The sequence below is a fragment of the Adiantum capillus-veneris genome, chromosome 26 (genome assembly GCF_014529385.1).
Source record: "Adiantum capillus-veneris isolate H3 chromosome 26, ASM1452938v2, whole genome shotgun sequence".
In the NCBI taxonomy this organism is placed as follows: domain Eukaryota; kingdom Viridiplantae; phylum Streptophyta; class Polypodiopsida; order Polypodiales; family Pteridaceae; genus Adiantum; species Adiantum capillus-veneris.
This window is the reverse complement of record NC_140956.1, coordinates 127,058,589-127,085,156: the sequence shown is the minus strand read 5'-3', so window position 1 is coordinate 127,085,156 and position 26,568 is coordinate 127,058,589. Positions and strand designations below refer to the sequence as shown.

General features: G+C 43.3%; 1 protein-coding gene and 2 long non-coding RNA genes across 4 annotated transcripts; 2 read left to right on the top strand and 1 right to left on the bottom strand.

The window, feature by feature from the left end:
• Window positions 1-2,190: 2,190 nt before the first annotated feature.
• Window positions 2,191-5,655, top strand: LOC147424176 (uncharacterized). The gene is made up of 4 exons (XR_015186580.1): window positions 2,191-2,325; window positions 2,708-2,936; window positions 5,242-5,443; window positions 5,521-5,655. It is a non-coding gene; the product is annotated as an uncharacterized LOC147424176 (long non-coding RNA).
• Window positions 2,319-14,317, bottom strand: LOC147424174 (ABC transporter G family member 29-like). 2 transcript variants are annotated; one of them, XM_086501398.1, is made up of 25 exons: window positions 13,418-14,317; window positions 12,186-12,912; window positions 11,438-11,558; window positions 10,739-10,827; window positions 10,497-10,581; window positions 10,262-10,421; window positions 10,108-10,184; window positions 9,970-10,023; window positions 9,791-9,881; window positions 8,853-9,154; window positions 8,446-8,727; window positions 7,995-8,311; window positions 6,823-6,983; window positions 6,642-6,745; window positions 6,362-6,515; window positions 6,173-6,277; window positions 5,912-6,087; window positions 5,495-5,827; window positions 5,135-5,425; window positions 4,410-4,493; window positions 4,192-4,325; window positions 3,885-4,112; window positions 3,628-3,799; window positions 3,174-3,428; window positions 2,319-2,943 (listed from the first exon to the last, which is right to left on the bottom strand). In XM_086501398.1, exons 2-25 carry the CDS (start codon window positions 12,584-12,586, stop codon window positions 2,674-2,676), a joined length of 4,446 nt encoding a protein of 1,481 aa, XP_086357524.1. In that variant the 5' UTR covers window positions 12,587-12,912; window positions 13,418-14,317; the 3' UTR covers window positions 2,319-2,673. The 2 variants fall into 2 exon arrangements, with proteins under 2 accessions (XP_086357524.1, XP_086357525.1); XM_086501399.1 differs by lacking the exon at window positions 13,418-14,317 and adding an exon at window positions 13,022-13,333.
• LOC147424175 (uncharacterized) lies at window positions 8,990-10,228 on the top strand. Its single transcript, XR_015186579.1, has 4 exons — window positions 8,990-9,126; window positions 9,208-9,370; window positions 9,458-9,632; window positions 9,821-10,228. It is a non-coding gene; the product is annotated as an uncharacterized LOC147424175 (long non-coding RNA).
• Window positions 14,318-26,568: the final 12,251 nt, after the last annotated feature.

Genomic DNA, 26,568 nt, shown 5'->3' with positions numbered 1-26,568 from the left:
TTCAGTTTTTGAGCTTCCAATTTCCAAGCGACGCACGACTGCTTCAAGGCAAAAATTGTTATGCATCTCCACGAAGTTGACCTTGTCACCCTCGACTCTCCTGTCATTTTCTCTCGTTGTGTTTAGCCATGTTGGAGTTGTGCAATTTTTGAAATTGTAGATATTATACAGTAGAACGTTGATATGAAGTGCATGCTTAGCCAAGAATCCTCCACCCTTCTCTATATCCATTAGAAGAGGGGGTGTGAGGGGGATATGCCTGAGGTGGGCATGTTCCCTTGAACCAGTTTAAGGGGGGGGGAGCGGGGGGCGAGGGGTACCAACCCTTAACGAGCACTTCATGTGAAAAAGAAAAACGAAAAAAAAATTGAGCTTTCCATGGCAATGGCAAGCAACGCCAAAGATAGAGAGGGAGAGAACAATCACCACACCGCCAGACACAAGCCATAACAGTGATGAGAAATGGTCATTGTGTCGACGCCAACTTGCGCACACACAAATCACGATTTGGTGCAAGTCGCGTACACACACCTCCTTCATGTCAGAGTTGTTGCCCATGCCACACAAATCACGATTTGGTGCGAGTCGCGTACACACACCTCCATGTCAGAGTTGTTGCCCATGCTACGTTCCGAGCTTGCTTGCTTTGTCCTCAACCCAAGGGATCTTTCCCACGTTGCGGTTCAACAACGATAGAGAGAAGCCATGCATCACCATTAAAAGCACCACGACCCTTCTCCTTCCCTGCCATGGCTACCCCGAGTCCCTCAACTCTCGTACCAATTTGAGACCAGAGGGGACAGGACCGTGCAACTCTCCACCCAACCTAATTTGTAAGCCCAATCGAAGCTTGTGTGATCTATACATGATGCTCACATGCCTTGCATAACCTATGCATGTGGCTCTACTTCAATTTTTGAGCTTCCAATTTCCAAGCAACGCACGGCTGCTGCAAGGCAAAAATTGTTATGCATCTCCACGAGGTTGATCTCACCCTCGACTCTCCTGCCGTTTTTTCTCGTTGTGTTTAGCCATGTTGGAGTTTTGCAATTTTTGACATTGTAGATATTATGCAGTAGGACATTGATATGAAGTGCATGCTTAGCCGAGAATCCTCCACCCTTCTTTATATCCATTAAGAGAGGGGGTGTGAGGGAGATATGCCTGGGGTGGACATGCTCCCTTGAACCATTGGGGGGGGGGGGGGGGGGGGGGGGGGGGGGGGGGGGTACCAACCTTTAAGGGACACTTCATGTGAAAAAGAAAAAAGAGAAAAAAAAGAGCTTTCCATGGCAATGGCAAGCAACGCCGAAGATAGAGAGGGAGAGAACAATCGCCACACCACTCGACACAAGCCATAACAGTGATGAGAAACGGTCAGTGTCAATGCCAGCTTGCACGCGTATGCACGCGTGCACACATCATGATTTGGTGCAAGTCGCCTACACACCCCCCCCCCCTTCATGTTAGAGTTGTTGCCCACGCTACGTTCCAAGCTTGCTTTCCTTTGTCCTCACCCCAAGGATCTTTCCCACGTTGCGGTTTGACAACAAAAGAGAGAAGCCATGCATCACCATTCAAAGCACCACAACCCTTCTCCTTCCCGGCCATGGGTGCCCTCAGTCCCTGAACTCTGAGACCAGAGGGGACTGGACCGTGCAACTCTCCACCCAGTCTCGCTATATATAGACTCATAGCTTGCTAAAATATAACACCCCTTGACCGCATGTCTGTCTTAGCCCTTGGTCTGTCCAATCTTACCCGACTTACAAATCGGACAAGACAAAACAGCATTCTCTACCTTGTACACTCTGACAAGACATGTACTTGATAACAAGATCAATAGTCCAATTCAATTTTTCCATTTCTTTGCACTACATCTGTTATACGATAACTTAATGTTTCTCACTCAACACTTTTATACTAAACGACATCAACAAATTTCCATTGCAAGACAGTTAAGCATTTACGAGGTAAGACTCTTGCTTCAAATATTTGAAGTGTGAAAGCAAGGAATTATTCTGTCCTCGTCTGATAGATCTTTTAAGGATATTTCCTCTCTGCCCAGCGTTATGCCTGAAAAAACTATTTTCTTCCTGAAGAGTAAGTCCCCTACCGGGCCCCACGAAAATTGTAGCATCTATACCAGTGCTGTGGTTTTAAGCTGTTATCTTTCCTGAGCTTACGAACCGAAGGTCTTCAGCGCTGTTCTTTTTGAAAACTATCATGGAACTGTATATACAGATAGGGATCGCGGCTGCAATTAGGAAAATCGCCCAATGCGGCTAGTGCACCTTCTCCCTTGTGGGTCCTGTCTGTTTCGTGGTAAGGGCTGATCTCTTCTCTGCGCCTTCAAAATCACCCATTCTCTTCTTTGGTGGACGAGCATCCTGGTCGTGTATTCTAATGTTGATAAGCCTGTCGATGAAATGTTGGCACTGATCCGCCATTCAAGAATGCATCAATTTGATGGATTTTGTTGTTGTAAATTCAGAATCAGCTAGCCATCCATATATGCTTCTGTAGTAAGTAAAGCTTAGCTCATACACTCTGGCTCATTTTGTGCATACATTATATGTATCATAGCTCATCTATCATTGTACTGTGTCAATCTGCACAGGCCCCGAGCCGTGTCTCCTTGGTTATTTTCAGAATTCTGATGTATATGGTTCCTCATCTTTGTTGAAAGTTTAAGTATTTGATACAGAGGGCATACATGAGAGCAAAGAAGAGAGAGAATGCCAGGAGGACTACTGCTACCACCCCGAGGAAGTCATGATCGTAACCCAGATGCTCCTCCACATACATCTTCACGGTCGTCATGTTACCATTCATCATATGGAGCTTGTCATTTGAGTCACCATATTGTGCAGTGATAATGCCATAAACTGTCCAAGCCACAGGACAAATCCAATAATACCAGATCCACCAGCCAGGTATCATCTGCAGTTGAAACATTTGAAAAATTTTAGTGATATGAAAGAATTCCAAACTCATGCATTAACTGCAAATAGGCTTTAATTTAAATCCTAGATTCAGTGCAAATGTAGTCTTAATGTCTTGGGAGAAGTGGACATAGTGGATGATAGTGCAACTGCTCTGTTGCCATCGGAAATGAACATTCCTGCATACCAACATTGCCCTTTCATTTGAAGTTGCATCTGAATACTCACAGGTTTTGGAACGTAGAATCCAGAGAAGAGATTGAAGAGTGAGTAGAATGTTGAAGCTACAATAGCAGCCACTTCTATGTTGGGTGTGATAGAAACAGCCATCATCCCGTAGTATGTGAAGTAGAGGAATGTAAAGTACATCATGAAGAAGAACCAGAAGAACTTTGTTGCCACCCAAGGCAAATTCATCATGGAGTAGACTATGGCAGCATATAATAGAGTTTGCAGAAACACGAAGGGTATCTCAATAACAACCTGCAAAGGTGTGATAATTATTAGCTTTTTTATCAGAAATTTTACCATCAGCAATAAGCAACATGGGATTTTTGTGTTGTCTTTTACTTGCCGCATGACTTGGGTGGGAGTTGAACTCCTCACCTCATGACCTACTTTCACACACCAACCCCTTAGCCTACCTTGTTGGATCTATTGCATAAGAGTTCAAGGCACTCACATGTGCTAAGGCATATGGAAATGCTGAGTACATTCCGGCTGCCTTCTCTCTGTAAAAAACTGTTCTCTCAACTGCTACCACCGGTTGAACGGTTGAACAATTACTGATACCGACAAACATCACAGCACCGTACATTGCCCCCATAACATTGAGAAGCTCCTGTTCTGAGTTCCTGCATTTTAAAATTTCATACTGTTATTCCTTCATGCATAATATGCATGGAGCTTCTTTGATATTGTATGTGCCAGTGAACTTACTGCTTTTGTCCAACATTCCAAAAGACGGTGCCAAATAGCAAGGCACATATAAGAGAAAACAGGAAGCGTGTGCAATTGTAGTCTGGACTCCGCCAATAAGTCAGATGTTGTTTCCACAAGCAGCATTTGATCTGCCCCATGCGAGACTGAGAATATGGTGTCGCAAATTCAAGATCATGAGAGTCTGGGTCAGCCTGGCTCAATTCTTGGACTCGTCTTTTGTTTTGCCTATAAATGCATGAACGACCCATAAATGGTCTGAGAATATCTATCTTCAAGTAGGATAAGAGTAGAGACTAGTATGTACCTATATAGATCTGAATTTCGATATGTATAAGCAAAGTCTGTGTTAAGGTGTGCCTCCATTGAAGTGCTAGTAACTTCAAGCATCCAAGTTGCAGGATTGTAGCCATTTTTTATTTTAGGAACTCCAGGAATTGCCTGTTCATGGGATGTCAACATGTCTTTCATTTCAAGCCGGTCTCTTACACAGAACAACTTTAATCGTCTAAGTTAATCCTTTACCTGAAAGTATTCAATCACATTAGATGATTGTGTACCCAGGGGACCAGCATAGATAACTCGTCCTCCCCGCTTCAGTAGCAAAAGCTGAAAGTTTTGATGAGATTCAGTTAAACTGCAAAATGTGTGTGTGTGTGAGAGAGAGAGAGAGAGAGAGAAAGAGATTTGCATGATATTCTTGATGTTCAGCTGGGCATTGACTATGCACAAGCTACCTATCCACCGGTCAACACCTTAGTTGATGCATGCTCATCTACTATTACGCTTCCATGTTGCAAGCTTGTAGTAAACGTAGGATGGGTTTGCTTGGTGGAGCATTAAAATGTGTTTTAACTTTAAGAGGTGTGACAACCATAGCCATTGGTGAGTCAGTAGAGAGATGACTTGTAAATTCTGTGAGTGATCACCCAAGATAGAGCTGAAATCTATTTGTGGGCGATCGCTGGCTCATCATGGCCATGTACTCTTATGTTTGCAATGCACTTCCGGCAAAGCCACGCCTCTTGTGGCACATCAAGCTCAGAGTGTGCAACCAAGAGTGAACTCTAGTAAGATCGTGGTGTTACAGCAAACAAATAGGTGTGTATATAGACACAAACGCACACACACACACACACACACGTGGCTTGTAAGTTTTGGATTTGAACATTGCTTTCATTGTATACATGCACATTGAAAGCGCACAGACACATTACCTCTCGACTTGTTTTGAAAGTAGATGGACTAACCTCATCAAAGGCTTCAAAGATGTCAATGCCAGGTTGATGTATAGTGCATACAACTGTTCTGCCAGTGTCTACTGTATTTCTGACAGTCCGCATGACAATTGCTGCAGCCCGTGCATCAAGGCCTGAGGTAGGCTCATCCATAAATATGATTGAGGGATTTGCTACCAGCTCCACAGCAATTGTTAGCCTCTTGCGTTGCTCTGTTGATAAGCCGGTCAGTCCTGGAATCCCCACCAGTGTATTTTTGAAGTTGTCAAGCTCAACAAGCTCCATAACCTCATATACAAATGCCTGCAAGGAAGCATTCAGGTAAGCTAAGATTCCAAGCCAAGCTGAAGTATGCATGTACCTCTGCCTTACCTTTTTGCTGCTTGCATTGACATCAGAGGGGAGCCGAAGCCATGCAGAGAAAAGTAGCGATTCACATACTGTTACTTGCGGGGAATGAATGTCATTTTGTTCGCAGTATCCAGATATTCTGGCAAAGGTCTCTTGTTTCTTTGGGTAGCCTGAGATATTAATGGAGCCCTCTATGTAGCCACCAGTCTTCCGGCCAGCAAGTACGTCCATGAGTGTTGTTTTTCCTGCACCACTGATTCCCATTAATGCAGTAAGGACTCCAGGTCTAAATGCTCCAGTAATCCCATAGAGAAGCTGGAGTTTGGAGTCCATAATCCCCTGCTCTCGGGCTTCCTACAAATACACTTTACTTTTCAAACGACAAGTTTAAGTGCATAAGTAAAGCAGGCTAGCAGGGTCTGTCTATGGGTAGCATACCCGCGGCATGTCGACAGAGTAGTTAATGTCGCAAAATGAGATTGTGAGTGGTTGGAATGGCAAGGTCATTCCTTTTTCTTTTGCAACTTTAATGTGTGTATCAGCAGCAACCTTAGCAGGAGAAGAGTATGCTGTTGAGAGCTGAACTCCCTTACAGTGCTCTGGAATTTTATAGTCTGCATGAGAGTTAGTTTTTGAGAAATGCTGTCACTAGCTGCATTTTGCACCAGGAACACACGTTACTAGACTTATAATGGCTACCTTTCTGGAAAATTCTTCCTTCTTTCTCTCCTTTTGTACCTTCATGACTCCTCAGGATCTGACGATGAGTTTCTTTTGAAATAGTAGCTTGTGATCTGCCAGGTGCTGAAATCAAGCATTAAGATTTAGCAACTTTTATGCAGGAAACATTGATTTGGCTTTTTGTTACAAGCATGCTGCAAAACATGCCTTTGATATGTGCCAGTGCAATGGTGAAAAGTACGTTAAATAGTATAGCCATTCCCAACAGTACTCCGGTGCCAAGCCAATACCAGTAGCCTTCTGCAGGAATATCATGATTTTTCAACACTTTCACGCCAAGAGATGTATTGTTGCCTATGTCCTGTAAGATGGCAAGCAAATGATGATTAATGTATTTGTTGGACAACTATGGTTAAGGATGCTTCTTTTGTCTCAATATGTAAAGGACAGGAGAGAGAGAGAGAGAGAGAGAGAGAGAGAGACTCACACGTCCCCATTCAGGTGCAAGCATCTCATTCACACTGATAGCATTTTGGGCGTACGTAAGGGGTGATAGCCAATACCCCCATGACCACCAATTTGGGAGCCTATCTGAGGAGAGAACACAACAGGTTAGATATGTCCTGCACCTTGTTACTCAAGCTGCAAACATCTACAAAGTCTCTAACCTTTAGGGACAACATAGCCCCCTAGTAAGAAGATCATGAACAGGCTGAGTGACCCTCCTGTTCCTGACACAACCATGCTTCTGCAAATGCCTCCAATGAGTCGAAACAGTGATGTTGACATTTGATGTAGGGAGAACAGCAGTAGGAACTGTTTGAAAAATCTGAAATCATCTGCAGAAATTTCAGGATTGCGCTTTCATAGCATAGCATTCACTTAAGATACATAATTATGTACATGCGCACGTACTTGGAAGGGAACAATATTTTATATACATACATGTACACACATACATAGTTCCATATATATGTCGTATATGTATGTGTACATCAATACAAAGAGAGAGAGAGAGAGAGAGAGAGAGAGAGAGAGAGAGAGAGAGAGAAATGAAATGAAATGTTATATCAAATGTCTTCAAAAGGCCAAAATGACCTATGAGACCAAACTGATACAATCTTGGTGGTTCTAATCCAATGTCTCGGTACAAAAATATGAATGTGAGAGAGAGAGAGAGAGAGAGTCCAAAATGTCCAGATATCATTGAAAAGCCCTCTCTCAAGGTTTCTCTTTTTTTTTTTTTGCCAATGAGAAGGTAGGGTTTGTACCCTTTCTGTTACATATAAAGGCAACATACTAGTTCCAAAATTCATCTGGATATAACCCGAGATGAAAACCTCTCAAGGTGTCTCTCTCAAGGGAGGATGCATCTTTGCATGCATCTCTCAAGCCTTCACACTCTAAGGCCTCAAGTTGAATGCATGGAAGTGCAGAAATACTCTACTCCTTACCCCCTTTAGAGGCTACTATTGGCAGCTTTGGAGGACCCTGATGCACAACTTACTCGCCCAATATGTAAAGCTCAGTGGCAAGGAACACTGAAAGCTATCATCGGACAGTGTCTATGATGGTTATTGTGATACCTCTCAGCCGAACAAATGAGAGAGGATTCCCTTCAACACTACCCATACACCACCACATACAGACTGCTCACACAATCGGCTACTGCTTCTTTCTACAAAACAAGCTAAAATAAACAGCGACGTGGGCATCGTTATCTTGTTTTTCATGCTGCAGCGTAACCTTAAGGCTGCAAAGCTCAAAATGAACATGAACAGTTTCTTTTTTGTGTAGGTTTACCTAAACATGAGCCTTGTACATAAATTCTACGTCTCACCTGCTTGCTTGGGGAGCAAATCCCATTGTGTAGTATGTCATCAAAACCCAAACACCAGACTCCAGAACAGACATTGGAAGTCTTGTTAGAAACGTTGGCAGAGTGAAGGCCCACGCGGGGTAAAAATGTAAGGCTCTTTGCTTAAAGAAGACTGGAAGCCGAAACAAAATAAATGCAATCTCTGGGTAACCATTGAACATGTTGATTATAAGAGCAAAGAAGAGGGCTCCGAGGTAATGATCACCATCCACCTCATCTCTTCGATGCATGCGAGTACGCAGAAATACTGTCATGGCAATAGACGCCATTATCACTATCTGTACACACAAAAAAGTTATTGTCAAATGACTAACAAATAATTTGTGCACATGGGAGGTCTCTTCAACCGCAACAGTGTGTTAGAATGGAAAAGGGTTTTGTTTACTGAAAGGTAAGTGTGAAGCTACGCCACCTGTGTAGTGCGGAATATGAAAACGAAGGAGTTGCGCTTGATGAGAAGGACCTCCCGAGCAAAGCAGGTCTTGAGTAGCTGTATTCTGCTAATGGAGTACTTGGAGAAGACCAGTGCAGCTTTGTGGGACTTTGATTTGTCGAAAGGGACTGACATAAACATCTTGTTATTCTTTCCTATATGGTACTGCTCAAAGCGCTTTGCAAACTCACTGGGGGAGATGTAGCGGTAGTTTTCAAGAGTGTTGCACCAATACTGTTCTTGGTCTTTTATGGAGGTGACCTGCATTTTCCACAATGGATCACACTTAAACTTCAGTAACAAGAACTTTTTCACAATAGCCACATCTTTGCGCTGGAAATCAAGAGTACAGTGAAGCAGGAATTGCAATAAGTTGAGTTGCTCACCTCTTGCAAGAAGTCAGCAACCCCCTTCCTGTCAGGGCATTTGAACCCACAGCTTTTGAAAAAGTCCAGAGCATATTCTCGAGGACCTTGATAAACTATCTGCCCCTCAGACAGCAGTATAATGTCGTCAAAAATTTCATAAGTTTCTGGGGCTGGCTGCAGCAGGGACATCAAGATGGTGTAGTCGAAATGGTGTGCAAATTGGCTAAGACATTTGACAATCTGAAAAGTTGTGGAGCTGTCAAGGCCTGATGATATTTCATCCATGAATAAGGTTCGTGTGGGGCCCACAAGCATCTCTCCTGCTCATTCACACTCTAGGAATCAACAACATGCATTGTTCGTGTGCTTGCAGGTAAAAACCGAAGTCAAAAGATTCACACGGTCCTTGAATTCAAAGGACATATCAACATCTATGGATGGAGAAGTTGACTTGGAACACTTGATTCATACAAAAATATTACTATCATCAATCCCTACAATGGAAGTTGCTACTCTATGCTGCTTGATCTTGGCAGGTATTATCAATTGATTAGCCTTGACTAATTTCGAATTTCAGCCTGCATATGTTACAAACTTGCTAATTTATCTAGTTTCTAATGAAGGTTGCTTATGCGTGCTGCTTTATCTTTACGGAAACCATGAATCGAACAGCACCAAGGGTTTTTCAAAGCATGTGACGAGACCTGCTTAAAGTAAACGATCATGTCCAGAGGAAATAATATTGTGGTGAAATGCTTTTTGATTTGCAGGTGTGCAGGACAGGCAGTCTAGGAGGAGGTATGCACATTGCTTGTGACATATGCCAGAGATAAATTGGCTAGAAGTATAGGACACATGCTTCACATTTAGAATGGCAATAAACTTTTTCCTTCTACTCAAACTTCCTAACAATGCATTGCTTGCATTAAGGTTAATACATGACTTATTTTCGAAACCTGTTGTGACACGCTTTTTCTGTCCTCCAGACACTCCTCGCATCATGTTGTCCCCAACTATTGTGTCCGCACATGCATCCAGCCCAAGCAGCTGCCAGTTACATAGACTCAGAAGTTTGAGGGTAGGAAAGAACACAGGCTTCAGATTGGAAATGTATAGAAAAGCATGCTGAACTTACTTTCAACACATAGTCTGTCTGGAGACTTTGTTTGATACCTTCAACAGACGTTGCCTAGTTTGGAAATAGCAGTATGAATCCATGATGGACATGGTATTGCATGTGAATCTAAAGAAAAGGCAGTGCCCAACATCATACCTTCATAAAGAGGTCCATATCAGCTTCTGGATAAACTCCTGCTTCCTTCTCTCGTCTAGATAATTCCATCAGTAACTCTGTGGTTCATATGTCAGTGATATGAGATATTGTGGACTTTGTGCATAAGTATCCTCCTAGAATTGATTCCACTCACCATACTTGGAACCAACACCTTGACATCGACATGAAAAGTCCAAGGTTTCTTGTACCGTCAGCTCACCAAGATGTAGGTCACATTGGCTTATGTAGGAACATGTCTTTTGAGGCACAAACTCATCCAGGTTGTATCCATTGTATGTTATCTCTCCACTTGCCTGAAGGAGAGAAGTTTATAAAAGATCTTGAAGGGCACAGGTTTCCATAGGTACTGTTTGATCTTCTTTTTTTACCTTCAAGCCAGAGTCCAGCTGCCCGGAGAGGGCCATGAGCATAGTTGATTTTCCAGACCCAGGTGGACCCAATAGAAGTGTCATTCTGCAGTACACAAAAAGTACATTACATATAAGTCCGTAGAAGAACGATGGAATCAAAGTGGTCGGGGCGTTTCCTTTGAGTGGTCCTTCTATCAATTCATGTATTGCAAGCAGCATTAAGTGCAGAAATGAGGAGTTGCATGTTTGGAAGTGTTAACCTTGAGGGCCGAATGACACCATGCAGATTCTTCAATATGTTGAGTCTTAGCTTTTCGGTAGCTGATAATCCACAGAGGCCAAGCAGTCCCTGCAAAGCGAAGGTCAAATCTAGTTTAGAAGCAGCGTAGAAGAACGAGAAGGTTGTTTTTGTAAGTTGCTCTAAGCTTTATGTGAGAAAACAGGTTGACATGGAACACTCTAAACAGGTTACTGTCTGCAAACTAGTTTTCCCCTCATGGATATCATGTCTGCATTGGGCTCCTTCCGCAAGTATGGCCAGAACCCAATCGACAGTAGGATTGATACTTTTGAGAGGAGGTTTTGTGTTTTGATCACTCGTTGATGCAGGTAACGAAGTGGTTTGATTAAGCAGTTGATTGGGCATAGGAAACATTGGCTGTTGTTTAGTGGTTGCAGTAAAGATTATAAGAAGGTGCCTGCAATGATTCATTGAAGCACCATAGTCAACCTGCCAACCCATGGAGCAGGCCTTGGTCATTGAAACTCCTGCAAATCATGTCCAGCTTTATTTGAGTGAGGCATGTCCTCGATATCATTAAAGGGCACTGTCCTACTTTACTGCTACCATGGACAAGAAGAGTAAATTGGCCCTTGCTATTCGGATTTAGTATGCAATATAATGTGGCTCAGTTTCAATATTCCATTATAAAACCTCATACTTCGTCACTAAGAATCACCTCGCATGCGTTTCTGGTTGCATTCCACAATGTGGGCAGGGCCCTGTCTCCAACATAGCAATTGGCATCTACACTTAGATTCTGAAAGCGGACCTCCACTGTAGGTAGCTTCAGGCCGACCCTGATGCAAAAGAAATGATCTCTCTCTCTCTCTCTCTCTCTCTCTCTCTCTCTCTCATTCATATTCATGTGCGCGCACACACGCAGATACAAACGAAAGCGCACACGCATACATTCTCAAAAGGTTGTTAAAAGTGGAATCTTTAGTCTACTTAAATTGATTAATATCTCATTGTAAAAGCATTTTGATATCAAGGTGGCAAATAGAGGGTGGCAATAAGCATATTGTCTGCTGCGAGGCTGCATAGGAGCACAGTTCTCACTATGTAAAGGGGACAGAGAGAGAGACAGAAAGAGAGAGAGAGAGAGAGATAGAGACGGGGATACTAATTATTTGTAAGCAAGGTCTTAAGATAAACGACGTAAGCGGTCTGGAGAGAGAGAGAGAGAGAGAGAGAGAGAGAGAGGGGTTGAATGTGCATGCACATACCTATTGCGTGTGGTGTTTTCGAGTGCGTTCATCGCACGCCTTGCATGTGTAGGCTAGAGGGAGGTGATTGACGCTGCTTGTGCATGGTATTATGAGAGAGAGAGGTGCATGTAAGAGTTTTGCGACTAAGTAACGACTGTAGCGCGCATTTAATCGCAGCGAGAGAGAGAGAGAGAGAGAGAGAGAGAGAGAGATTACGTGTCAATGCGGCCCCTGAGTTTAGACAGCAGGATGTCGTTGTGGTGGTCGGGAAGGTCTCCAAGCAAACGGCTGACGAGGCTGCGGCGATCAGTCGGTCGCAGGTGGCGCACATCCACGTGCCGCGCTCTGCTTGGCTGGGGCTCGTCCACTCTCCGCCCATCGGTTGGCTGCTGCCGCTGCGTAGGAGAGAAAGTGGGCAGTATACTGCATCGCATGCGGTCGTAGGTGGGCAGCCTCTGCAGCGCAGCCCACGTTAGTGCCAGCTCATCGTCCCCATCAGAGTCTTGGGCACTGGCTCCTGATTGGCTCTCCGAGAACCATCCTTCGGCAAAACTCTTGCTCGTTTCAGAGCGCTCGAACCCCTGCTGCTGCTCTTCATCTCTTAATCCCGCCATCATGGCAGGGCAGCGCTTCTCGTCAATTTTTAATGAAGCTCTCTTGCTGTGTTACCTTAATCACCTTCTAACGTGCTCTACATAAACTCACTATTCCTGCATGCTCATGTTCTTTCACTGCAGCCTGACTCCCTTCAAATAACAGTTTCCTAACCCTAAATGACCTCCAATCTGCTAGCTGCTTTCTAGTCTTCTATTGATTCCCCGTACAAGCCTTTGCCAATGTTGTCTTCTAAAAAGCACAACCGCCGCATAACAGCTCAACTTAAACGCCCCCTTCTAAATCCTTGTTAATTGAACCCCCCCTGCTTCAATGGACAAACGCTAACCTGCATCCAACACACAATGCAATCGCTCAGTGAAACGCAACGTTTTCGAATGAAATGAGTTTCAGTGCACTAAAAGGCTAGCTACATAATATATAGACAGAATGCTCACCAGACATCTTGACTCCTATATATATTGCCCCAATCAGATTACGCAAGCCTTAAGTAAATATTTAGTAATGATACTTAGAATTGCTGCGTATATCTCATGAGAGGAATATTGATTACAATGGCGGCGTTCTGATCTGTTGCAATCAAATAGTAGTGGTATAGATAGGCGACCTTCAAAGTCCGAGATGCGGGCATGTAAGGCCTTTGCTTAAGTTCACTTATTAATGCTGTAATCCTGAAAATATGCGTGCACTACGGTAAAGCAACAGTGAGAGAATATGATCAAATGTGGAAATGGCGTGAATAGTGAATTTGGCATGAGGGGGGAGAGGGGGTGGACGGGGCGGGTGAGGGGAGGAATTTTCAACAGAAGTTAAAAGAGTTGCTTAGCTCGTACGAGTGTCACTTGTACGTTGCTTGCTACGTTTAAAAGGAAGCTGCTGCCTCTGCATGAACATGTGCTACAACTCTCGCAGTGCTAGGAGCGCCTCTCAGCTCTACAAGACAAAATAGAAGGAACTCGACTGCGATAAGAAGACGCCTTTCTTGCAGTGCTTTGCTTGCTTCCCTCCTCCTCTCTCCCCCTCCCACGTAAAGGGTGGCAGTGGATAATTTGCAGAGCCTAAAGTTCTCGGTCGTAGTAAGAAATCTTTCTAGAGAGAGGGAGATGTTTGATCCAGTTTCTAGTGAGAGAATAGTTATTTGGTACAAGACGTGTCGTGTGCGTGTCGAGAGAGAGAGAGAGAGCGAGCGAGTTATAGGCCTACAGTTTGTACTGAACAGCTTGATCAGAGGCGGACAATGAAGGTTGTAGGCCTAGATAGAGATAGAGAGAGGTGGGGAACGAGGGGCGGTCCGCAAGTTCTAATGAGCGGGGGGGAGTTTGATTAGCAATTCATTGAAAGGCCCAAAGCAGAAGCTGCAGCAGGGAGAGATGGGAAGGAGAATAAAATCGGCTAATTCTGCGCTCGAGGAAAGATTTTGAGGAAGATTTGCGTTGGAGCCTCTCACAACACAGTCTCTTCTCTGGCTGCAGCGCCCCCTAAGCCCTTTAAAAGTAGTTGCTGAAGCGGTAGAGAGAGAGAGAGAGAGAGAGAGAGAGTGATGTGAGCCTGTGAGGGAGAGGGTGGATCAGATTGGAAGAGCTGAGAGAATAGGGGCGTTTTGATGGAAGTGAGCGGCGTTTGCGCTGTATTTGCGGTAACTCAGTGAGAGGAGAGAGAAAGAGAGGACCTTTTGCGCCGCATTTGCGGCCAGGAGGGGGAGCGTTTGGAAATCGTGAACTAGGAGAGGGACACAGGACCTCGTCACTCTCTCAGAGAAAAGCGAGAGGACTCTTCAGGAGTCAGGAGAGAGAGAAGAGAGAGAGAGACAGAGAGAGATGCTTTGGTTAATGGAGTCTAGCGAGAAGGCAGAGGGGTATTAATAATGGCAGTAGAATTTTGGACTCCGGGCAGTCAAAAACGACACCCTTCATTCCCAGGCAGTAAAAACAGCACCTCGTGAACACCCCATTCAATGAAGCCTCTTTCACACATCAAGACAACCAGTGGAGTTTAGAGAGAGAATGTGTATCTCTCGCACTGAGTCCGCTGCTCAGTGCTCACGCCACAGTGCCACAGCCAGCCACTCGAGACTCGCGCGCGAGAGAGAGAGAGAGAGTGTGTCTCTCTCTCTTCTAATGAAGAATTTTTTAGCGCTCATTATTAGAATTATCGTAAATTCCCTTAGTAAGTTCGTAACGCTAACAATTTGTTACCAAATTAATGTCATTTTTTCCGTGTGATCTAATTGGTCTGGATTAGCCAGGCACGATGCACGTGCGCAAAGAAAGCAATATGCATAAATGTCGATCGCTGAACGTTATGAAAACCATGGTGGAATTAGTTAGGGTTCGGAAAACACAGAGAGACAGACTCCAGCAGATCGAGAGAGTCTGTGAAAAGAGAGAGAGAGAGAGAGAGCGCCTATAGAAGACGATGGCGTAAAACTTACACCCGGCAATAGGTTAAGTTGAAACTTGCCGCTGCTCTGCCGACTATTTTAAGCGGATCAACGCGAACATCCAAACTACAATAATGCACACAGTACACAAAATACCGTCTGATTAATGTATTTAGACCTCTTCAATCGAAGTACAACCTGCACGAAATCTCTCTTCTCTGAGCTGAGAGCTCTCTCTTCTTCTATAAAATTATATATATCCGAGTGCACATACCCTAGACTACAAAGACTCACTTTCAACACACACACACACACACACACAAATCACGATGCAAGCTCGGGTTTTGATAGGCTCGCTTCATCATCACCACCACCACACCACCTCTCGATCCCATAACTGAAGCCACACACACTATGAACATTCTCACTTCCCCACATGCTAGCTAACATGCTAAAGTTGAGATCACATATCACACTCCTTGCGCATTCTCATACAAGCGTACACTAAGAAACTTGTAAATTATGTTAAAACTAGGCCGCACATGAGTACGCTAACCACACAAGCTTTAGGTCTTTCCTAGCTTTACGATTGTGGACAAGGCACAAGCATTTTCTAGGTTTAATACCTTTAATGATGGTGAAATACTCGTAAACTTATAGGCCCCAAAAAGAAAAGGTTTTTTGGATTACAAACCCCCAAGGAGTGGTTAAAATCTCCCCAACCTCTCTCCTCACAAAACAAAAAACACGAGGCCCGTTCACTAGCCTTGCCCTCGCATGGTTAGCCCTTGATGTCCAAGCTAATTACCCATGGATTTTGGCATTGTACCTCTTAAAAGTATTAACATGCAAGTAGATAACAGCTTGATGCCCATTCATCTACTTGATGCCCATTGTCCTCTCACCCTAGCGAGGCCCTTGAACCAATATGAAACGTCGACCAAGTTTATTTACTTACATTGAGAAAGAAGATTCAACAAGTTCAAGCCTCCAAAAAAGAACATATAATCGACCATAGAGCAAGAGTTTCTTGAAATTCAAGTTCTCAGAAGAAGCTCACAATGTTGAATAAGTTCACCATGGCATAAGGACAAGGAGTTGAACTAGCTCATCACACGAAGCCATAAATTGCTATCCCACATACCCTAAGCTAAGAAACCCTTGTTTGCCCTCAGAGATATGAAGGAATGAAGAGGGGAGAGCCCATAGAGAAGACAAGAAGAGAGAGAGAGAGAGAGAGACCCAGGAGCGATATCTATTGTCTCTTGATCATGATGAGTTATTACTTTCAAGTATCATTTTGAGACAAGGAGTTGTGTCCACACAACTAGAAGTGATGAATGCTTTAGAGGGAGTAAGACGCAATGGTCATTCGGATCATAAATGCATTGACCTCATGGGATAGAAGTGATGAATGCTTTAGAGGGAGCAAGACGCAATGGTCATTCAGATCATAAATGCATTGACCTCATAGGAAATAACTATTCTCTATGATGAATATTGATCATGCACAAGATACTAATGTCTTTGGCAAAGGGACTATCAATTGATATTTTTGAAAGTTTTGATAGCTTTTATGAAATTTCTAGTGTGTTTATAGGGTTTTTTGATAGCTCTAGATCATGGATTAATAGTCTAAAAATTGCAACCTTGCATTATCAATAGTTTTTTCCTAGACGCAATCAGACAATCCATGGAAATTTAGTTGGATATTGACTTTTTATTGTCCCATTTAAGGGTGTCAACTTTCAATTCACTAGAAAGGGGTTGAGGGCCTAGGAGGACCTCAGAATATGGAAGCGATTGAAATTTAAGTAAGTAGATACATGCCATGTGTGCAATGATGTTTGGTGTGTAAGAGACATTAAAGGATGCACTTTTTTCTCAAAAAATGAGATGGATATCTGTACCATTTTCACCCTTCCACAACTTTTTCCACATACAATCCCCACTATGTGTGAAGGTTATAGATCCAAAATCTCCACACCGAGATTATTTTGTGGACAGATTTCCTCCATGTTTTGGACTTCATTTTGAAGTTGGAGCATGTTCGCTCGTAAAAATGCTAAGGTTTGGATTTTTGCAAATCAACAATGTTGGTCTTGTAGGAAACTCATATGGCCGCTTTTACTTTCATAACTATTGTACAATAGTGTGAAACATTTTAAAGAATGTGCCATACACATGCCATTTTTGGTCCCTTGTAGGATTTCAATAGATTTTCGATTTTGTACAAACATGCCTAAGGAATCAACCACAGTGTTAGTGAGAAGCTACACAAGAATAGCTTCTATGCTTGGACGGTCAATTAAATGACCAATTTGCTAATGGAAAAAGGTTATTACGAACACCTTGAAGGTGAGCAAGAAGATGCACCAAAATTGATCGTGGAAAAATCATACTCCTTAATAGGTGTATGTTTTGAAAGCTAGGAACAAATGAGCATGATATATCATGTACTTGATATCTATTAGGTTACAAGCTGCAATGATTTATCAGACACATATGCCAGACCCTCGAAGAAGGCTTCAAGAAATTTTGTCTCACTAGATGTGACCAAATATAAGGTAAGAAATTTGCAATTGAAGCCATAGATATAAATACTGTGTAAAAAAAGAGGCTATCTTTGAATAACTATGCCTTGAAGATAAAGGTCGTGTGTGAGCCCCTTGCATCTAGTGACATTATTGTTGATGACGATGACAAGGTGGAAGCCTACTTGCGTGGTTGTGGACCAACACACAAGCATTTTAAGACCTCCATTCATACTCAAAAACATTCTAAGTTTCACAAATCTTGTGTCTATGTTCATTGTGGAAAGAAGAACATTTATAAGAATCATTGTTGTTGTTGATGACGATGACAAGGTGGCCGAAGCCTACTTGCGTGGTTGTGGACCAACACACAAGCATTTTAAGACCTCCATTCATACTCAAAAACATTCTAAGTTTCACAAATCTTGTGTCTATGTTCATTGTGGAAAAAAAGAACATTTATAAGAATCATCTATACAAGGAGCGAAAAGTTCTAATTATATAAAAAACAGAGGTAAAGGTAGAGGATGAGGTGTAAATCAAGAGATAGAGGATAAGATATAGCTAAAAGAGGTAATTGTGGTTGTGGTTGAGTAAACAAATGAATTATAACTCTCAAAGGCAAAATTTATGTGGCCGAGGAGATTATTGAGGCAAGTGAATCAGAGAGGTCGTAAAAGTTTCATAGAATCAATGCAAATAATGATGACAGGGAATGTTGGTGGACATGTTTGCGGACAAGAACACTTTGATTGTAATCATGCAATTTCTAGTTAGCAAAAATGCAGAGTTGAAGATGCTATTCGTTATGCATTGTATGATGAGCTCTATGTCTGTGAAAGTAACAAAAGGTTGTGATAATGTATACTGTGTGGATTCAAGTGCGTCACATCACATGACTAGCTATGATGAATGATTTAAGGACTTGCAAACCTTAGACAATCTTGGCTACGTTAAACTATGGACCATACTGTACACCAAGGAAAATCTTTTGGCGAGTATTTCTTGATGAGTGCTTTTTAAGAATCTAGCGAGCTTTTTCCCTCCCCTCCTCTCCTCCCTTTTTGCTCATTTGCTTACTTTGCAATAGAACAACACTACAAGAGGTTATGTGCTCTTGTGACGCCTATAGCGACGGAAATACACTGGGTTTTTATAACCCCCGGCGTCGCTATAACCGTCGCTAAAAGCGTCGCTACAAGAGCGTCGCTATATGCGTCGCTATAGCCGTCTCTATAGGCGTCGCTAAAGACGTCGCTATATAGCGACGCGCATAGCGACGCCTATAGCGACGCTTATAGCGACGCTCTCACAGAAGAGTATAGCGACGCATATAGCGACGCTACAGAGCCATAAATAGCGACGCTTATAGCGACGCTTGAGAGAATATTTTTTTGGTGGCAGGGCATTGAATGCCCTGCCACCCATCAACCATATTGTACTTGATTCACTTTTTAAAAAAAGTGCAAAGGTAAATAATAGACCCAAAATAGTCACCCACAAGACGCATTGTTTGCAAAATTGACAATTGTACACATCATAGACAAACTGAATTGATTGGCAAATGTAATAATGACAATTGTACAACATCATAGGCATAAAGAATTGATTGGCAAAAGGAATTGCGGTGACAAATGTAATAATATACATGGTTCAAAAAGACGTATAAAATCCGTCTCATGATACATAAGCTATGAGAAACCCTAAACTAATGCTATCTAGCTACGGCTAAACTGACGTCGTCTAATCAGACGTCTCATCGCGTCCAAGCGGCGTATCTGTCGGATTCTGCAAAAAAAGACAATAAGACAGTTTTCAGTAAGTATAAACATATAACGACATTTATAAAACAATACAAAAAATAAAAAAGAGTAAACCCTAATACTAACCATGCCGCCGCGAGAACTGAGAATGTCCATCAGGGCGTTTAAGCCCTTCCTGCCTGCGTACTCGCGCTCGTACGGTGTGGGATCACGTCCTGTCATCGACCACTGTCAAAATATACAAAGATTTCATTATGTTAGAACTAAAAAACTCATAAACCCTAAACTATCGAACATGCATAAAGAGCAATGTGAAAAGACTTACAAAATCGGCCTCAAATGATGCCCATCCACCGCTCCCCAAGTGGTGCGAGCTCCCTGCCTCTACTCGCGCTCTGGCTGCATCCTTTTGTTGCTTCCACTTGTCGGGATTCTCGCGCGCTGCTTTCTTCGCATTCTTCCAATCTTCTTTGGCCAGCCAATCTGGCCTATTCCACCCATTCTTGATTGCTTTTTGCACTTCGGAACGCTTATGTTTGCAGTATTCGCGCATTCGAATCTTCATCAGGTCTTCATTGAAGCGCTGATCCCGTGTTGGAACGGGAAACTCATCATGAAGTATGCTGATGACTCTGTTTTTTAAATCACTTGGTACTTCACTCCATTTGTTTAGTATATAGTGTCTAAACAGCTGAGAGCAAAGACCACGCATGCGCGAGATCACCTTCTTGCCGTCATCATCCATGATGATGCCGCCGCTGATGTCGACGGAGTAAGGCAAGCCCTCTGGCCGGTGACGCGTGAACCTGGGTGTCCCGGCAGGGGTCTCTAGCGGCGTGTCGATGGGGGTACGGACGTCAGGTGTCTCCACCGGCGTCTGGGCCCCGAAGCGAGGAGTGTCGAGTGGGGTGGCTCCTTGCGGAGTAGGTAGAGGTGTGTAGCTTCTAGGAACAGTCAGCCGTGCAAAACCTGGCGTAGACGGCGATGCTGTGGCTGGTGTGGGGGCGGGCAAAGAAGGGGAGGGTAAAGAGCCTCGTCGAACACGAGGCGGTGTGGAGGCATCGGTGGCGGAATCCCCACAACAACCGCCACCGCCACCACTAGAGCGCCGGTGTCTAGACGAGTGTGACGCTCGTCTCGTCGACGCCGAAGCTTCGGAGCGCGCCGAATGCTCCGAAAGAGAGGGAGATGCGGATGGTGTAGGAACGCGCGATGATGCGCCAGAGCGATGACGCTCCACGTACCACTGTCTTTGCTGCGGTGACAAAGAAGAAAGAAACTCCTCATCATCCATACCTGCATTAAACACACGAATATTTAAACTTAATATTGAATGAATAGAGTAGACAATGACGCAAAGACCATTAAATACAATGACGTAATGACGCATATAAATACAATGACGCAATGAATCGAGTGGTAGAAGAGGCAAGTCGAAAACTCAGAATTTTCAATCAAAAGATGTGAGCGCGAGTAGAAAAGAGCGTTACACACCATGGAAGCTACTTAGAGAGCTAGAGCTTTTACAGCACGGAGCAAAATTGTTCAAATACAATATTTGTGGCTTTAAGAGATCTCTCTCTCATCCTCGCATAACTCAGCATAACTTCCTATATCTATATAGAGCTCTCCGTTTAAACACATATCCTCTGTTTCATTTTGTAGCTCCTCTGCATGCACCCCATATAGAGTAGTAGCATCTTGATGCTCGTCTGGCACCACCGCAGCGGCTTCTGATTGAGCATCTTCTCTGATCTCCTCCATTGATGTCGTTGTGATTGGCACATGGTAGCCTTCATACGTCCTTGCACTACGAGGGGCTAACTCTATGACGTACCACCAGTTTGATGTAGACTTTGTAGGATGAAATACTACCTGCCAGAGCCACATAACTTACATGAGAGCTTTCAAGCACATAACTTGTAAAAGGGGGATGTTAACTATTTATATACTTACTTGTTCACAATGCTCGGGTAGTACGAAAGTGTCTCTTAGGTCAGTCCATTTCTTAGTAGAATCCACCTCAAGAAAACCAGACTCTCCTCTACGCACAGTAGCGTTTCGACCCTCCATGATTATCTTGAACCATTGCACGTCGAACAAGTCGACAAAAAATCCTCTGTAATCGATCCTCAAAATCTCTTGCAGCGTGCCGAAGTAAGTGAGTTCCGCCACCACGGGATCTGCATCAGAGGAACGTCGTCGACTAGACTGTTCAAATTTTGCCATGATTCCACAATCTTGAGTAAAACGCTTTTTGTCGATTCGTTCCACCCTAAAATGTCGACCTTTACACCATGCTGCTGTGTATGACTTATACTACAACGAACAAAGATTATGAGTGGCCGTTCAAACGTTTATAAATAAAGTCACTTGCTAGTCGTACATTGCAAACTTACCTTGGTCGCGCAACCCCGAGAGTACTCCCACTCTTCTTCAGTCACTTCGTCACCGCATTGTTGTGCGCTTTTCAATTGGTTGTGCAACCATCTTAAGCTCATGAAGGTTGGTAGGCTCTCCAGAACCGCTGGATAGTGCATCGGTGGTCGTCTTCCCCGTCTCCACTCGATTCGTGCCCTTTGTCGCTCTTGCTTTGCATCCTCATATTGTGAAATCCACTTTTGCATCACTGGATTGTGAAGCATGCAAAATCGGTTGATTTTAGCCTCTAGATCTTCCGTCATCTTCTTCTCAACACCGAGATTGCACATGACAATCCCAGATATGCGCTCATCATCTATGGTTCGCCATAGCGTGTCCCGGGATTTATCAAATCCGTCTAGCCACTCTCCAATGTACACTAGGGACTCTGATACCAACCAACCTTCTGCCATGCTACCCTCCGGACGTGCCTTTTGACGCACATATCCCTTAAGCGTTTTCATGAAACGCTCTAAGAAGAACATCCATCTGGAATGAACTGTGCCAGCTATTTCCACCTCATCAACTATGTGAATAAGAAGATGCACCTGAATGGTTAGCATTGTGATCACGAGTCGAGGCCAGTATGGTAACTCGTACCATAGAGATAGTCTCTTCATCCCTGGAGGCAATCCGTCATCGCACATCTCCTTCTGCTCTAACCATGCTTGTGCAGACATCCTTGGTGGCTCTCTTCCCAAAAAGCCGTCGCGTAACACATGATTCTCCGGAAGATACGCTTGATGACCTTCGTAGATTTGCTTCTTCAGTGAGGGTGCCCTACGTGCATTCAGTCTAGGTCCACATGTGACACATGCTCTGTATCCGCTTGTTTGAAGCCCTGCATGTATACACATGATAATAGATCAACTATGGGGAAAAACAAGATTTACAGTGTCTGAGAGAGGAGTGTCAATAGATCACCTGAGCATTCTGTTAGCCCGGGATAGTCATGCATGGTCCACATTAGAATACCTCTGATCAAAGCATTCCGTCGTCCTGTGTGTCGGCTCATATTCCCCTCTGAAAAGAATGCAGTCATTAGGACAAGCGTGGATAGAATTGTAATCCATCCCCAAGTTTCACAAAATCTTTCTTGCTTCATCTCGGGAATCTGGCATCACATTGTCAGCTGGTAGAATGTGCTCTTTCAGCAATCTACACAACATAAAAATATGATACAGTCGTGTAAAAATCTATCAGATCATTATACACCATGAGTTCTATTAAAGTAAACTAATTGTAATAGATCACCTGAAAAGCGCTGTGACGCTAGTGTCACTCCATCCAAACTTTGCCTGCATGTTGAGAAGAACCAGGAGTGCTTTCAATCTAGACATACGTGCTCCATTATACAATGATGTATCGGCTTCACTTTTCATATCATCATAGATAAGCCTTTCTGAATCCATGATCGTCTCGATCATTTCATCAATCTCGGGCTCAAACATTGCCTCGTTGGGAATGTGCTCTGCATGATCATCCCCCGAGCTGTCAGAGGCTACATCTTGTGGCCTCACATATGCTGCTTGACCAAAGCGCCTGCGAATACGTCTATTGGGTTGCAAGATTGCTGCTTGTTGGCCAGCGTCAGAGTCCGACGAGTTATAATTGGCAACAACTCGATCTATAATAGATGGATCGAACTCGCCAAATTCACGAACGTGCTGCAAAGAAACACGTCTTGTCCGTCGCACAGCATGCTTGCATTGATTACAAGGACATAAGACCCTCGTTGAGAGATAGGTGTTTCGGTTGGACGGTCCCACATCCTCGTCGCTACTCATAATGAGGATAAAAAACTTATAACCTAGACAACAAATTTAATATTCTATTGGCATTCTTCGTCTTATCTCTCTCTCTCTCTCTCTCTCTCTCTCTCTCTCTCTCTCTCTCTCTCTCTTTACCTCACATTCTCTAGTCATGTCCAATCTCCGCACACCTCGGTCTAGAGGTGCACGGAGATCAGAACCACCGGGTTATAATCTCGTCTTTATTGGTCAATACCTATATTTGTGGGTACAAGAAATCTAGACACCCACGCCTACATGATACTGCATGTAGTGGACAAAATCCCTTTGCCTCTTCTCTAGCTGTAGCACTTCACTTCATCTTAACATCTTTTCACAGTAGATCTTTTCACTGTTCGTCTAACTCTAAACCCTAAACCGACAGTAATTCTTGCGTGGACTCGATCTAACGTAAATAAGCGTAAATCTAAATAAACGTAAATCTAACTAAAAATAAAGCTAAATCTAATTTAACGTAAGTCTAATGACTAGAGGTTGTCTAGATGGTCATTGTGTCGGGGATGTAGTGACTCTTGCCGCCCTGAAGATCCACCTTCTTCCCTATCTTCTGAAGACATTTCACCAGTACTTTTGGATCGACGGAGCCCACTATGAGTGAAGGCAGCAATACCCTATATTCCATTGAGGGCTTTCTTCACCCGCTTCATGCAGGCATCGCAGTCTATGGAGACCCGCATCTAATCTAATATAACATAAATCTAAATCTAGCTTAAATAAACGTAAATCTAGTTAAAAATAAACCTAAATCTAATTTAATGTAAGTCTACATATAACCTAATCTTTAACGTCTTTTAAGATAGTTTCCTACGACGTTATAACTCTCTTCTTCCTGTGTGTGTGCGCGTGTGTGGATGTGTGTGCCAATAAAAAGAGATAAATGGTATAACCTTTCTATCACCCATGCCAAGTATGATAGATTGATTATGCCATTTCTCTCTTGAATAATAGGTCTTCAGTTCAACTCCTCGTCGGCTAGATCTTTAGGTCTTTTAATCTTAATTAGTTTCCTACGACGCTCCCTTAGTTTCTCTTTCTTTCTCTCTCAATGTGTGTGCGTTTTTTTGGATCGTATGCATGTTTTCTTTCTCTTTTCCTCTTTCAATGTGTGCGTTTTTTGTTTATGCATGTTCTCTCTCTCTTTTCCTCTCTCAATGCGTGCGTTTTTTGTTTATGCATGCTCTCTCTCTCTTTTTCTCTCTCAATGTGTGTGTGCATTCTTTGTTTATGTATGTGTGTGCGTTTTTGCACTCTCTCTCGCTCTCTCTCTCTCTCTCTCTCTCTCTCAAAAACACTATATGTGTGTGTGTATGTGTGTGTGTGTGAGAGAGAGAGCGAGGGAGAGAGAAAGAGGGGAAGGGAACATGAGAATGAGGAGAGGGAAGGAGCATACCTGGCTCTCCTTCCTCTCCTCGTGTGTGTGTGTGTGTGTGTGTAAAAGAAAAAGAGAGAGAGAGAGAGAGAGAGAGAGAGAGAGTGAGGGAGAGCGTTACCTGCTCTTTGCTTGAGGGCGCCGAAAAACTCAGATCTGAGATCTGAGTTTTTGGGCGCGCTCGGTTATTTTTTTTACCCCAGCTGGCGTCGCTATGAGCGTCGCTATAAGCGTCGCTATGAGCGTCGCTATAAGCGTCGCTATGAGCGTCGCAAATTTACAAAGAAATTTGCGACGCTCATAGCGACGCCGGGAATTTTTTTTTTGAGCGTCGCTGTGTGAGCGTCGCTAATGTGAAGAGCCTCTTGTAGTGCAAATTATTTTATAATTAATAGTACGAAAAGAGAGGCAAAACAAGAAGCCTTTGGTTGTTGTGACGCTTGAAAAATTAGCGGGCATCGCTTGTAAATGTTTCACAAATTTTATTAAAGCGTTGTCACGATGTGAGCGGTCTAGCTGGGAAGGTGCAAAACCTCTGGCTGTGAGAGTTCGTGATGAGAGTCACAAACACTTTGTGAAAAAGCGTTTGTGGAGAATCACCAACCCTCTTTCTAGGGGTGACAGAGAATCTAAGAGCATTCGTGACAGCAAAGTCACAAACCCTCTTTCCTATCGTGCTTGGAAATTGCTTGTTTTCGTAGTTGAGATTATGATAAGAGGATCATCAAATCACATTGAATTTCACTTTAAAAGAACATTTGAAAACACTAAAGTTTCAGCCATGAAACCTCAATGCTCATACAAGCACAATTCTCAATCAAAACCCAAACCTCTTTCATGGTATCATGTAGCCTGCCCCCAATTACATAGTCGTAACATCAAACAGTTGAAAGGAATGCTCGAGCTCCCACCTTCACGACGACCATTTTCTGATTTTGCAGAGATTTATGAGCTTCTAAAGTGAAGCCCAAACACCATTTTGATAAGGGGAAACCCTAATTCACTCCCTCACAAGCTCATATACAAGATTGCGAAGAGGCGGACTGCAACACACATAGAATGGGCAACCATGGAAGCTATTACACAATAGAGCAAAATTGCAGGTTTTTTTCTGTAAAAAGCAGCCCTCTCTCTCTCTCTCTTACCCACGGCATTTTCAGCCGATGTGTCAATTTTTAGGCCATTTTTCCATTTCAGACCAAAACTAGGCCATTTTCAGCTCATTTTTTACCCAAAAAATGCCATTTTTGATGCAAAAAAGCCCAAATGGAGTAAAAAAAACCCCTAAATTTGTGAGATCACTCACTTAAGCATAAAAAGCATAGATAAGCATCATTTTCCATCAATATACCATTTTGGGTCACTTTCCATGCAATTTTGCAATAGCGCCTGTTAGCTGTTATTTTTGGCAATTTTTGTCCGCATCAATCTTTATAGGCGAGATGAGTGTGCCACCATGAAACACTTGGAATATATACATTGTAAAAGCAAATTAAGCATATCTTATCAAGTGGAAAATCATGCAAATGCGCCACATCTAGGGCCACGACTCCCTGGATAGGTATGTACACGATAATGACCGCAGTAGACGCTTCAACATATATCACAATATGTACATGATTTCTTTTATTTTCATACATCAAGAAGTATCAAGAGTGAGGTGAATATTTTTATTTCACACTATGTACGTGCCACGGCACGAAATT

Bases quoted from the DNA above. Each gene is read 5' to 3' on its own strand.
- LOC147424174 (XM_086501398.1), bottom strand. From the start codon at position 12,586: ATGATGGCGGGATTAAGAGATGAAGAGCAGCAGCAGGGGTTCGAGCGC. The intron at 11,559-12,185 runs GTAATCTCTCTC...CTTTTGCATCAG, and splicing joins CTCAGGGGCCGCATTGACAC to GGTCGGCCTGAAGCTACCTA. The intron at 10,828-11,437 runs GTGATTCTTAGT...TTCGCTTTGCAG, and splicing joins CAACCAGAAACGCATGCGAG to GGACTGCTTGGCCTCTGTGG.